This window comes from Megalops cyprinoides, chromosome 19 (assembly GCF_013368585.1).
Source record: "Megalops cyprinoides isolate fMegCyp1 chromosome 19, fMegCyp1.pri, whole genome shotgun sequence".
Lineage (NCBI taxonomy): Eukaryota > Metazoa > Chordata > Actinopteri > Elopiformes > Megalopidae > Megalops > Megalops cyprinoides.
The window spans coordinates 9903703-9918691 of NC_050601.1; the positions used below are offsets into that span (position 1 = coordinate 9903703).

The following is a 14989-nucleotide window of genomic DNA, read 5'->3' on the forward strand; positions in this document are numbered from 1 at the left end:
GTCCCTGCCTTCTTATCAAGAAGTTCTGCTACCCTGTTCATCATTCAGCACAAACAGAACCAGATGGCAAAGGCTAATATAAAGATGCTGGCCGATGCACTGCACATAAAACCATAAAAGGAGACACTTTTAACTAAAAAGGAAAAAAAACATCTTACTTTAAAGCTCAAAACAAATAAACCAGTCTGAGCAAAGGCACAAACTGCTCATAAATATCCCCAGCTCTCAGGCCACACACCTGCATTTAATGAGCCTTTAGTTAGGCAGGTGGAGCTCATTAGCCAATGGCTGGCTATGTACCACAACCACACACAGGAAATTACTGTTATCCTGTTTGAAATTAAGATGATGGAATGCAAATCTGTTATTCATAAATTTGTGGATTTGTGAATTGGTGATTATGGTAACTAATCCTGCATTAATGCAAAACACACATTAATGCAAAACACACATTTAAAATACACATTACTGACAAACATTTTAATGTTTTTTAAGTGAAGGTCCTCCTTCACAGGTAACATTGTACTGAAACATGCAGTTGTTATGGCCCAGACACAAACAGGCTACACCTGTTACATACACGTTTGAATCACATTCAGAAATGTTGATGTTTTCAAAGCATATTTTTTAGTTACCTTTCTTTTCAGTTGGCTGCCTGTCAGTAAACTCAGCCTCAGTGTTATCACCATTTCATCATTCAGGAAATGACTGCTGTATTATTTTGTACTATGATCACAGTGCGTATTAGTTTAACAGTGTTCAACTTGACCAAACATTTTCAGCTGACGCCCCTCCTCCCCCCACCACTCCCACCACCCCCTACCACCTCTTACTACAACTACCACAAGTCTACTCAAATATACATGTCTCACTTCTAGATGACATTGCAATCATGCAGGCTGTAAACAGAATTGCCCATAAACCGGTAGTATAGATATTTTCCATCACCTCCACTGAATATGTCAACTGTTCATCTAGAGTCGTTTTTGTGATACCCATAGTGTGTTCTCTGTTGTATTGCCGTTTGTCCTTTGTTCTGTAGCTTGCATTTGCATTCTGTTAAATGCTGCATTTTAATTGCAGAGCAAACATGGTACAGAAATATCAGTCTCCGGTCAGAGTCCACAAGTACCCCTTTGAAATGGTAATGGCGGTGAGTACAGTGACATCACAGTGTCTGAGATTTTCCTTGGTCTTAATTACTGCCTATGCAAATGCCCAGAGAAAGGGTTGTCATGCTTGTCAAATACAACATAATCAAATGAATCTGCTACAAGATGCTACTTGCAAGCATTCAGGGTTCTCCATGGGGCCTCACTTTTTTCAGTGCACATCAACCAAGCCCCCTTCAACAACATGCAATTACAGTCTGTTTCACTTTTTTGTAAATGGTAACACTTAACGAGAGAAAGCACACAACAGACAGGAAAGCTAATGGCTCTGGACATTTACGACAGAGGCCGTAAAATGTGTTCTTATCAAAATGTAGATCCGTGCACTCCTAAGGCCTAAGTGTGTCCATAAGGGAACCCATAGCGTGTGCGGGAATGCAAATCTTGAAGGCAGTGGTAAAACAATATCAGTTCAGTTCTTCTGCTGCTGATAATAAAAGGGGATGTTGGTATGAACATGGTCCACAATATGACAACATGGGTAATCACATCACTCCGCTGACACACTTACAGCCTCCACCCTACTGATGCAGCCAATACAGCAGCATTGGCTTTTGATGAACATTGAAACCAATTGCCTGTTGGTTTTCCTTTGTGCTGTTCTTACCCAGGAAGTGACATGGGAGATAATTAAAATTGCATTTGCTGCAAAAAAAGCATGAGAGCTGTCCATGGTGCTGCGGCATGTGGCTTCTGCTAACACCTCTCTGAAAATGTGCACTTTCTCAGTATTAAGTAATTAACATTGATCCTGTTCTCACTCGTTCCAACCCAGTCCCTTCAATCTGCAGAATATGCTCGTCAAAAATGCGTCCAAATGACCATAAAGCCTACCAAAAGAAATATTTCCAGTGCAGAAAGTTTAGCTTTAATGATAGTTGTTTGAAGTTTGCAGCTGCTGAGATCGCCTCTGTGCAGTGTTATGGTTGTGAGCTTTGCACTGCCTCTGCACCAGCGCTGGGGTTCTCCCAGCTGTCCCGCTGAAGGACTGCTGCCTATTTCAGACACGCCTGGCATCCCGTAGGCTGTGCCATTGCGTATGACAAATATTTGTCTGAACTCGTGTTCGCAGCCAGCTCGCCCACACCCGCTATGCGGAGCGACACAGACGGGCATTGTTGGGGGATGCCAGCTGCTCCGAGCTGAATGAGAGCGAGGGGCAATTGTTCTCTAGGGTAATGGTGGGGGGGTGGAGCTTATGACATCGGCTGTCAGAGAGGGGAGCGACAACCCTGTGCCATCATTAATGACAGGGCCTTCCAGGATGGGAGAAGCCGATTCCTCACAAAATCTAACAGCCCTGACAGCAATCTCCTGAGCATCTCCCGGTGTGGGTAGAGATGCAAGCTGCTGTGATTTGAATTGTTTATGTTCGTGGATTCTCACCAGGTTTGCTATGCTATGAAGAGCCTGTGGATTGCTGTTGTGTGGGCACTGAAAGATTTCTGTGTAGAACTGTGGATTCACGCCAAATCATGTCTTTATCCAGGATTATATTGTAAATATTGTCTAAACTGTGGTTAACAGTGGATGTTGAATCAGGAAAATGATCAGGCTTTGATTTAGTCTGAGCCACAGCAGTAGTTCTCTTGGGGTATACTATTTTTCCTCACCTTCCCCAGCCAAGTGGAAGATCTTCAGCTTTTGTCAGACTGCATATTCCCACAAATTTTTCCCCGGCTTGGCAAGCTTTGAAATGCATATTGCAATGTTTCATGCAGACCTCATATAGTAGGTGAGAGCCGTGATTATATTAAATAATTTAAAAACAAGTTATTTAAGAAAAATATGACTGTGCCTGCCAAGCAAGACGTTGCCAGACAGCACTGAAAGACACATCACAATGGTTTTTCCCAGCTAAAGGGAAGCTAAAATGGGGTTAATCAAGATGATGACTCCTGGGATCAGGTAGCTAAGGGCATCGTGGGAAGAAAAGCCTAAGAACACTGCACGCCTCAGGAAACAAGATCGAGCAGCCAGGTTCTACGGCACTAGGTCAGTAGAGATTCACTCGGAATGGAGATTTTGACTCCACTTTTGACTTTGAGATCCACTGCCCACCCTGTTGCCGCGCTGCATGAAAGCTAGCTGCACTGCGTCTGGCTCGGGGCGTGTTCCGTACCGCTGCACGAGCATCGCAGCTCGGTGGTCAGCTGCAGACACCTTACAAAAAGCAGCTGCCGGCAGTCGCAACTTCTCTGTCAGTTGGACAGGACCCTGCCCGCTGTATAAAGGGCATTAAGCAAGGCCCTTTAAGGTCACTCATCTGGACAGAATCAGATGAAAAGTGTTGGAGAGAATTAAAAAGAGCAGCAGAAGGCTGACGTTCATGTTAGTATTGCCATGTGCTGAGAGACAGAAGGCAGGGGATTTTTCATCCAGCTAATGATTTCATAGCCAAAGTGGAAACACAGCACTGCTTTTCCAAATTGTCATTTTGCAGTAATAATATAGTTTTTTTCTGTCTTTTTTCATTTTGCTTGATTTTGAGGTCCTCTTCAGAACTGTACCAATGATGTAATAACCCAGAATCAAAGGGTGTTTGATGTCTAACCAAGATGTCTCACTAGTTGAGAGATTTCACAACCAACCTGTCAGGGTACCAAAAGAAGCCAGGTTTTCATTAGGAAGATTTCCTCTGGGCTGGGTAACATGGGTACTGGATATGTGTAGACCACAGTATATATTAATGTGCTGTGCATAACTCATGCTCAGCATTCATAGTTGCGGCAGTAGCTTGTTTCTAATTCATTTTGGCCTGCCAGGGAGAGGGAACATTAAATTTTAAGGATTAGTGTCACTGTTCTCTGAACGATTGAAGCTCAGAAATCAGACATTCCTGCCTATCATTTAATGATCATTGTCAGGCATTGCATGCATCCACATTCTTTAGTATAGCAGCATGTGGGACGTGCTTCACTCCCATGTTAACATGTCGAACAGAGGAATTTGTGTGCTCACTGTACTCATTTGCACACATGACAGTATCCCAGTGTTCTCTGGCTTTAACTTTTGTGCCCTTTTGTTTCTGTGAGGATTATGGTCATTCCCTGGTGGGTTTAGTACGATTGGCAGAGGAAGTGGTGTATTCATGACCCAGCCTTACCTCACGGGCTTACTCAATAGCATTACTGCAAAAACATATTTTATTAATCGTGGATACATCTGTCCTTCCTTTTGTTATATGAAGACCGTTATCATAGAGTAGAAAGCCCTGTGTGTGTGTGTGTGTGTGTGTGTGTGTGTGTGTGTACGTGTGCGTGTGTGTCCATTGGAGGGTCCATGCAAAATTGACACGAAAAGGAAGTCTTTCTCTCTGATCTCAGCTCGAGAGCTCCCCTTTGAGCTTCTCCTTCTCCTTCCCCTCTGAGCTCAGCTTCAGAGTCACGCTCTGAAAAGACCGGGCAGCACGGCAGAATGCCGCAGTCTGGTGGATGGAGCACTTCAGTTCCCCATGAGAAGTAACCGTAATGTACAGGAGCAAGGCTTGCACAGCAGCTCTCCTCTGCAGTTGTATGTGTGAATGATTTTGTTTGTCAGGTATCCTTAGAGCAGCAAACACTGGCTACACTGGCTTGACTGACTGTCATGCAATATCACACCAGTATTCCAGGAAAGTGGAGTAGCTTGACAGTGCTTTTAGGCTGTGCTGCTAACAGTGTGGAGCAGCCTGAATCCATTACCTTGCTCTGCAGATATACAAGGCGTGCAATTTTGAGGAACTCAAATGACTTTTTTTTCCTTAAAAATAGCTACTTCCTTGCACCTGCAACATGATTTTTTTCCCTAAATTGCTCCACCCATAGAAAATGTCTGTGAAAAGGTTTGAGGCCCAGATGGGAACCTGCTGTGATACCCTTGCAGAGAGATTTGGCCAGTGCTGCTTTGATAATACAGGTATCTAGCTCTATGAATGGTTATGGATGTAGAGGTAAGGCAAGTTGCCCTCGATAAGGGTATCTGCAAATGATACACTGTAATGTAACATACGCTTAAATACATTTTACCCTAAATGTATTAACAGTACATAGCACTCTGTGAAGATTATATGAATGGAGTTTACAGTATGTTAGATGGGAAAGGCAGTCGGTTCTACAGAGGGAAGCATTTTAGGGGTGTCCCTTCTTCAGAAAAGAGCAGTTATGAGAATGTGCATATGCGCTCAGCCTACTCCTCGCCTCACTGCAGAGGAGCAAGGCAGGGCCGGACGGGAGGCCGGAGGTGACCGTTGACGTGTGTCTGTCCTGTCCCAGGCGTATGACAGGCGCTTCCCCACCTGTCCCCTGATCCCCGTCTTCCTGGGCAGCGAGGTCCTCGGTGAGGTCACCAGTGAGGACGGCTCCTTGCGCACGGTGGAGCGAAGGTGCAAGCTCCACATGGACGCGCCACGGCTCCTTAAAAAGGTGAGGTGCCACAGGACCCACACGGAAAACACCTGTCAGCTTCAGGCACCACCATGATCAGCACAGCTGTGTTTGTGAAACCTGGCAGGATTTGGATTATTGGCTGGGGAATGCATACGGCCTAGCAATACCATGTTAACTGGGTACAATAAGAGTGTAACATCTTAGTTTTAGGTGGTGAGTGAGGAGTAGATACAGTCACTTTACAGTATGTCTAACTTTTTCCCCCTCTCTATCACTCTTGCTGTCTTATCTCTCTGAGGATATTTGCATGGAAAATGTGCCATTAAAAAACAGCTTGATCCTTGTAACCTTGTATCTTTTACCTTGTAACTTTATACATGTGTGATATGTGTAATAAATGTATGAAAAAGTGTTCCAGCTCACTAATATATGACATGTTTGCAATATTAGTAGAAGTGAATAGGTCACTTGATTAATTCTCTTGAGTCAATTGACAGACAAAATGACAGTGTTGATTAGGATGTGTTCTGTTTGCAATGTAGTAACACAAAACAATATTTCATGCATGATCATTACAATGAGTAAAAGAATGAAAAAATACATGCTTAATGCAATGACAATGTACGGGATGAAGTCGTAACCTCTAAATAGGCATGCTATTTTTGTAAACAAACAAGTCATAATGACCGCTATACTACAGCTGCAGGATGTGGGAGGAAAACAGGACTTCCTGCCGTCTGCGACGGCACGATCTGTCTGTGTGACAGTCAGTGTAATGAGCTTCTGCCAGTGTGGGTCAACACCCCGCTGTGATCCTGTCTGCCTCTTAAACCGTGGGTAGAGCTGTACAGGATCAGTGTTCCTGTTCGAATAACACGCCTTCCTGATGAGACCATGGATGAGAAGGCGCGCGTGCACACACACACACACACACACACACGCACACACACTGATGGAGGATAAATAGCCTTTTTCCTGTTAGAACTGGTATGATTATGGTATGCCTGTTTTAGATTGTTTATCTGTTGATTATCAGTCTATGTAACAGCATCTGCCATTGAAGGATTGCCATAGCCTTTGTCATTCATTTAGTCATTATGACTATATAAGTTCTATTCATAATGACTGTATATCATTCATTCCTTCATTCATTCATGGATTCATCATGAAAAATCAAAATCACTTTGTAAAAATATGATCTTCTATACTCAGGATCATGCACACAAGAGGTCATGGCTGTACAAGTTTGTATACATCTAGTCATTTCCTATGATGGCCGTTTCTGCAGATTGCAGGTGTGGAATATGTCTACTTCATTCAGAAGAACATTTATAACTGGAAGGACAGGACTCTACTAATTGAAGCCCACAATGAGACCTTCGCCAGCAGAGTGGCTGTCACCGAGACCTGCTGTTACAGTGTGAGTGTGTTTGAATGCAATGCATCCAGTGTGTGCATGTGTGTGCAAATGGCTTTTAATAAAGGAGGTAATTCACTGACCCTGGTCATTGAGTATCTGCTAAAGAGTTATTATTTTCGTTATTTTCGAGTTATTATTTTGATGCATATTTTCTGCATCAATGTGAGATCATTGTATTTATTTTTTAAAAGAAGGCTTTGTATGTGTGTTCACTGTTCCTCAGGTTCATCCTGAGAATGAGGACTGGACGTGTTTTGAGCAGTCAGCCTCCATGGACATCAAGTCTTTCTTCGGATTTGAGAGCACTGTGGAGAAGATTGGCATGAAACAGTACACTGCCAACATCAAGAGAGTAATGATTACAGTGGTCTGCTGTTATGTCATTCAGGCCTATAAATCAGCTGTATTAAAACTGTAGTGTTGATTTAATGATGTCATTCAAGCAGTGACACACAACAGTTGAATATTGATAGCTGCAATGTGACAGGGGCAGCAGTGTAGCACAGTGCTAAGGTGTAGGGTTCATAATCCAAAGGTAGCTGGTTTGATTCCCTGCTGAGGCACTGCTCTGTACCCTTGGGCAAGGTGCTTAACCCACAATTGCCTCAGTAAATATATCCAGCTATAAAAATGAATAACATGTTTTGTAAACCATGTAAGTCGCTCTGGATAAGAGCGTCTGCTAAATTACAACAATGCAATATAATGAATGTAATTTTATACAGATCTTTACAGAATATTATCCTCACCCTGCAGGGTAAAGAAGTGATTGAGTACTATGTGAAGGAGCTGATGGAAGAGGGGATCTCTGAAATCCCACGCTGGGCGCCCCCGGAGAAGCATACCCTGACCGGGCCCCCTGCCTCTTCCTGCGGCCCCTCTCCCCTCTCATCGCCGGACTCCAGGCTGGACCTGGACTCCCTCGCACACAGCGTCACCAAAGACGGCCCGCCAGAGCCGACCACGCCCGATGGTGAGCGGGCCTGATGGTCAGGACATGCTGAGATGTAATGGGAGGCGCTCTCCACAGATGTGATACCAGAGTGCCAGCACTGCTGCATCTCTGCTGAGGCTTTCTCTCAAGCCCGTCATGTGGTAATAAGACACAAAAGCAGACACTGATCCTGCCCTGCGACCACTTCAGTGGACCCCCCTCATTAGTCTTTCAGCCATCTAATGTTTCAGCAGCACTGAAGAGGCACACACTTTGATAATGCTTAGGCTGTGGGAAAAACATCCCCAAATAATGACTCTCACATCAAACACACTTAGCTTCTCTCTGTTATCTTTTATCAAGCAAAAATCATCTTTTCCAAGATTTTAGGAGTAAAATGCTGTGCTGTCTGTATTTTGAGGGAGGCAATCTGTGATAGTGTGTCTGAGCCTTGTTAGTTAAAGCTGGAAAAGTGAATATTCATCAGGAAGGTAACAGTCATCTGTGGAATAATCATTATTATTGTTGTTGTTGATGATGATGTGTATACAGCAATATAATCCTAGTAGTCACTGGCTCCTATTAATGATCAGTCGTTATCAATCTAAGTGAAGGACAAAGCACACTGTAGTTATATTGAATGGGCACCACACTGTCATGTCTTTATAATCTTACAGTGGACAAGTTAGATGCAGATTATATTGAGCGCTACCTGGGGAAACTGGCACCAATGCAGGAGAGCTGTCTGATTCAGCTGAGGCGGTGGCTGCAGGAGACCCACAAAGGAAAGGTATGTCACCATTTTGATCATGTCGCCATCAAGGCCCTTTTTCTCACAGGACCCCTGGTGCCATAAAACATTCATTTTTATTTAATGCTCACAGTGTGTAAAGTTCACAGTGACTTCCGTTTTTAAAAATGTACCCTGGGTTTGCTGTCATTGAATAATCATATAATTGCAGCTGCATTTAAGGCACAGAGCTCTAACTCTGAGAACCCTCCCACTGACATGCTATTTGCTCTAATAGGATACAGCCTCATAATGCTCTGGCACAGACTTTTCTCTCCTTGTACTTGGGCTGATTCCATTGTCTTAAGGTTCTGAGAGGAGTTTGAAAATCCATTTCATATGCTTGCATTACACACTCGGGTAGCTGTTGTTGCATTAGCACATTAGTGGCTTAACAATCCTGTTTCTTTACTGTAGTCAGAGTTTCGTGAATGGGAAGCTGAGAAGGTAGCATGTGCTGTGTGAAATGTGTGGATAACCTTAACAGATCTGAACTGATGAGCACAGTAACCAGAGCTGTCCATGTGTGTAAAACCCAGCATTGAATGTTATTTGATGTCTACCAGTAGTCTGTTGGTACTAATGAATATAAATGCCGATGTAGCTCGTTACCGGTACAATTTCATCCAGTAGCAGAGCTTCATCTTCATTTGGTCTTACATCAAAAGTACTGCACGCAAAAAGATATTTTTAGGATAGAAAAATATCCATTTTGACAACTTTGAAGCAGGTCATGATAGCCAGCTAATTGAATTTCTTGGAGGCCATAATTATTCCTGTTGACATTTAGGGAGTGACTTTTGATTTTGCGTGGGCCACCCTGTGCAGAAACAATGTTTTTTTGTTTGCTCAAAGAGTAAAGGTTTATTGAAAAGAAAAATGACAATGAAATTAAATATACAGTTTACATTTGTAATCAAATGTATGTGCAGTGGACAAATCAATTCTTCAGAGTCCAGGGGGGTCACATTAAAAATAGGTGCTGTCTGTCTGATACCTGGCTTAGATGACCACCTATGTGTATAAATGAGATAAAACTGTTATTAAATAATATGAAATCCAGCGCATTCACAAGGTTATCGCTACAGTCTCTTTTTCATTTATGGAGGCAAGCCACTCAATACCTTCCTAACCTCGCATTGACAGAAAAAAATCCATCAAATTCATTACTTTTAACACAAAAGATTATTTTAGTGTGTACACACATGGTTACAGCTCTAAATCCAAGACAGGGCTGTGAGTGGCAGGCTTGACATATTGTTTTTTATCTTAAACCTTCTGTTGAATCTATTTTCGAGTGCCTCTCAATCAATGATCACAGCTGTTTGAATGAAGAGGCAGAGAGTGACAGTAATGGACTGTTTCTGCTGTAAATGTCAAAACAATATTAAAGTCACTGCCCAGTTTGCACATGTTCTTCCTTGCTCTCAGTATTTACTTTTATTCTGATGTGCAAGACCAGGCTTGTCCAGTGATAACCTGAGCTGAGCGCAAGACAAAACCTGAAGACTTCCATTCATAAAACTGAATGCACATTGTTACTGATGGTCTGAGTGGTTCCATATGTTGGGTCTCTGGTTTGGGCAGGTGCACTGCAGGATTAAGCTAGTCTGCAACATTCCCTTTCTCACAGATCCCCAAAGATGAGCACATCCTCCGCTTCCTGCGCGCCCGGGACTTCAACCTGGACAAGGCGCGGGAGATGCTGTGCCAGTCGCTGGCCTGGAGGAAGCAGCACCAGGTAGACTCCATCTTGGAGGCTTGGAGGCCCCCTGCCTTCCTGGAGGAGTATTACGCCGGCGGGTGGCACTTCCACGACAGCAGCGGGCGACCGCTCTACATCCTGCGCCTGGGCCAGATGGACACCAAGGGCCTGGTGAAAGCGCTGGGGGAGGAGGCCTTGCTCAGACATGTGAGTGCTCTACTGCCATCCGTCTGTACACAAGGGCACTGCGTCTGTGCTTTATCATATTACCGGTCACTCATGCACTCTCACACAACATAAGGCTGGGTCTGAATCTGAAATCATTAGTATGAGATGACCACAGAGCAGTGAGAGCGAAGGGGCAAATGGACTTTTGTTATCTGGATGTATTCTCCTCAGGTGCTATCAATCAATGAGGAGGGACAGAAAAGGTGTGCGGAGAACACCAAAATATTTGGAAGACCGATCTCGTAAGTGCATGTCCAAACGTGTTCTCATGTTCAAAAAACATACAAAAATCTTACTTTTAAATTTCTGATCTTAAGTGTACGCAATCCAGTCAAAATCATTTTACCAAGCTGCACTTATCAGTGTAAGCGTAGCTTCTTGGATAGCTGGATATTGATTCAGAAGCCTGGAGAAGCTGTGCTTCCTCTGCCCAGGTCTTGGACGTGTCTCCTTGACCTGGAAGGCTTGAGCATGAGGCACCTGTGGAGGCCGGGGGTGAAGGCCCTCCTGCAGATCATTGAGGTGGTGGAGGCCAATTACCCCGAAACTCTGGGCAGGCTTCTGATTGTGCGCGCCCCACGCGTCTTCCCCGTGCTGTGGACACTGGTGAGTTTCAGTGTCAGCGCACAGTTGCACAATTGCTGTATGAATTTATTCATTGCTTGGTTACGTTATGTATTGATTTGTGAAACACGCATTTATCCAGGAAGAGTTATTCTAAACCGAGATACATGCTTTTTTTTTATAACCGACTCAAATATGTTATCTTTTTTTTTTTCCTATTTATAATTTTTTTCCAGGAAAAAACTTATTCATATTAATTTAAAAATGATCAAAAAACATCACTTTAGAACCCCAAACCTCCCCTACAACATCAACTTTCACCTTTGTTAGGCACAGACCTTGCCATCTCTCTGTCCGAAAGAGAAATGGACCCCAGATATCTAAAAATATATCTGCTTTATCATTCCATAGAAAGGTTCCTCATAAGAAGGCATTTCTGCTTGGCTCATGTGCTATTCCATATACATAGGTGGATTCTTATCCATGTGGTAAAATAATTCATTTGACTGTGGGTAGTGCCATCTTTAACCAATGAAGTAAGAAGGTCCTAAAACAACCTCTTCAGTTTTGTTTATAAGACATGAAGTAGGGCTACTCATCAGTGTAGTGTTCAGTACTTATCCAAGATATTGAAACAACACCAGCCAAGTGTGCCAGGCTGGAGCAACTATAAGTTTGTTTTCAAAGACATGTTATCATTCCAGTGTTGGATGCCAGAAGCAAATAGAGATTTGATGTGTTTGCCTGTGTGTGTAGGTCAGTCCGTTCATAAATGACAACACACGGCAGAAATTCCTGGTCCTCGGCGGTATCAGCTCTCAGGGACTGGAAGGACTGGCAGAGTACATCAGCGAAGAGATCATCCCAGACTTCCTCGGTGGGGATTGTCTCGTAAGATTCTTCACCTCACTTCACAAATTTAGTGAATAGAAAGCATTTGTTTTTTAAATATCATTTTGACATATTTATACTTGCAAAATAACACACACACTTCATACTACATATTACTTTTTGTAAGGGGATGAATACCTTTGACCTTTTACACTACATCCATTTCGATCTTGAAACATTATTGCCTTAACATAACAAAGCATGTGCGGAGGAATGCTATACATAGACATGCTCTGAGTCACAGGCAAAGCTGAACCTTTTGTCTTCGGCAGTGCAATGTGCCAGAGGGCGGCCTGGTTCCAAAGTCCCTCTATCAAACAGTGGAGGAGCCGGAGAATACAGGCCACATAAAACTGTGGGCTGAGACCATCTACCAGACTGCCCATGTCTTTAAAGGAGCACCCCATGAGGTAGCGCCATAAAAAAGTGTCCACCTGTATCAAAGTGCCTTTTATCTGTTATTATATTCATCTTTATCTGCTATTAATCATTATTATTAGTTATTATCGTTATGAGTCATTGTCATGGTTTTTATTACTGTTGTCATTTCACAGTTGCCAAGGGGCACTTGTGATGCACAAGATAATTACAATACAACAGCGAACAATTTAACTCACTTAAATACATCATGAACAAATTAAACACAAAAGCTCTTTGCCATAATTACAACTTCAAGGATGGAATCATTGCAGCACAGACATCTGTTATTACAGTAATCTCCAAAATGAATGCCTTCACAGTGCACAACGATGCCATCTCAAATTAAAAAAAAAAAAAGATGATAAAAGAGATGAGAATCTCTACAGGTGCACATTAGTATTCCACATGTCGGCCCTCTTTCATTGAAGTGTTTCATCGAGATTCCGGAGAGCTCCTCGGTTATCACGTGGGACTTTGACGTGCTGAGAGGAGACCTGCTGTTCAACATCTTCCGCTCCAAAAGGGCCCCTCAGGCAGACAGTAAGGATGCTTCAACCACGGCACCCGGGGGTGTCCGCAATGTGCAGCTGATAGAGAAGACCTGGGTGCCCGGCGTGGACTACAGCATGGTGGAGCCACCTCTCCTGTGTCGAGAAGGAGAGAGCATCCAGGTGCATCTCACAGTTCAGAACGCTTCTTTATCACTGTGTGTATGGATGTACATATGCACAGCTGTGTGCATACACATAGTGGATCTAGAAAGTCTGAACATCCTTTCAAAATCTGTTTTTGGTGCCTTTAAGGCTGAAATAAAGACAAGTGAAGTCTTTTTTGGCTTTATTTACACACTGTAACCAACAATATCTAAGTGAAACATCAAATGTCTGCTTTTCAAAAAAGTATTAAAAATGAAAAAACTTGGTCTGGACACCCTTAAATTCATGCTTGGTACTTGGTACATACATACTTTACATTGCACCAAGTCTGTCTGGATATGTCTACCAAGTTCACTTAAATTGTGAGGGGACCACTTATGAATAGCTCTCTTCACATCAGTCCAGAGATTTTCAAAGGGGTTTTGGTCAAAGCTCTGAAGGCCTTTGATATCTTTTTATATAACCCTCTCCTGATCTGTACCTTTGAACAATTCAATCCTGAAGATGTTTTGGTAGCTCCTTGTTGCCCATAGTTGTTTCCTTATACTGGCATGCACTAAGAAACAAGAAAACCTGCTGGGACAGCATACAGAAGTATCTGGTTTTATCCTTAACTTATCACAATCAATTAGTCAGGTGAAGTCAGTTACCTTTGGGCATGATTTAGATGGTGAATGGTTAGACCGGAGCACAATTACAACTTCCATTATAAACGGTGTGCAAACTTATGAAACCAGGGTGTTTTAGTTTTTCTATTTCAAAATAATTTTCAGAAATGTGTTGCCTTTTCTTTTTTACTTTGATGTTGTGGATTACCGTGTCTAAATGAAAGTGGAAAACATGATTTAATGGGTTTTCATTTCAGTCCTCAAGGCAATAAAAAGAAGACATTTTGAAAGGGTGTGTAGGCTTTCTAGACCCAATGTGTACACAGTATATGAATTGTTTTATTTAGTACTATTAAAAATGTAATTTTTACTTAGTATTTTTTGTTACTGTGCATGATGCAAAATTTTTATACTTATACTTTTTATGCTATTTTTATACTTAAATGTGAGGCAAAGTTCCATTTTATTGCTCATTAAAAAGTACATATTTTAAATAGGTACAACAATTCACGGATTGGTTATAATGTTGGAGTAATATAATAAATTCCAGCCAATAAGTGACAGAGCAGGGATGACTGTGGGTGTTTATGCTGGCTGCAGGGCTCCCACATAACCCGCTGGCCTGGCCACTACATCCTGCAGTGGAAGGTGGGGGGTCCTCTGTCTGGATCCGGATCGGATGACGCTCCACCCATCCTGCAGGGCTCCTCCCACAAGTGCAAGGTCATGTACTACACAGAGGTGTTGGCTTCCCGGGACTTCAGGTAAAATTGCCTTGACATCACAAAGCCGTGAAGCGGTGTGAATGTGGAGGAGGAAGGCAGCTGACTGCTTCTGTGTGTCACGCAGGGGTTCGATGACCAGCCTGGAGTCGTGGCAGAGCGGCTTCTCCCACCTCAGTGCTGCCACTACATCCTCTAGCCAGTCCCAGAACAGCTCCCTCACCTCCAGATAGACCCAGGACCAGAGCCTAACCTGGCATGGGCCAGACACCCAGACACTCAAACACACAAACACTCACATATCTCAGTGTACATCCACACGCACATACACACACATACATACATGCACACACATACAAAGAAGTGCCTAGTCCACAAGGGAAAGAAATATCATTTACAAATGACTTCAGGTTTTGAAAGTTTGCAATTGAGCAACTAGTTTTTTAAATATTGTAGGTAATAAATGAAACAAACTTCTATAGGAGTGACTCTTTCATGAATCCAGGTGAGTT

The 14989-nt window shown here is 43.0% G+C and overlaps 1 protein-coding gene across 1 annotated transcript; it reads left to right on the forward strand.

Annotated features, from left to right (window-relative positions):
• Nucleotides 1-1090: 1090 nt before the first annotated feature.
• LOC118794948 (SEC14-like protein 5) lies at nucleotides 1091-14744 on the forward strand. Its single transcript, XM_036553244.1, has 14 exons — nucleotides 1091-1153; nucleotides 5426-5575; nucleotides 6828-6959; nucleotides 7183-7311; nucleotides 7716-7932; nucleotides 8571-8683; nucleotides 10317-10595; nucleotides 10788-10858; nucleotides 11051-11222; nucleotides 11937-12071; nucleotides 12344-12481; nucleotides 12920-13162; nucleotides 14356-14519; nucleotides 14605-14744. Exons 1-14 carry the CDS (start codon nucleotides 1091-1093, stop codon nucleotides 14708-14710), a joined length of 2112 nt encoding a protein of 703 aa, XP_036409137.1. The 3' UTR covers nucleotides 14711-14744.
• Nucleotides 14745-14989: the final 245 nt, after the last annotated feature.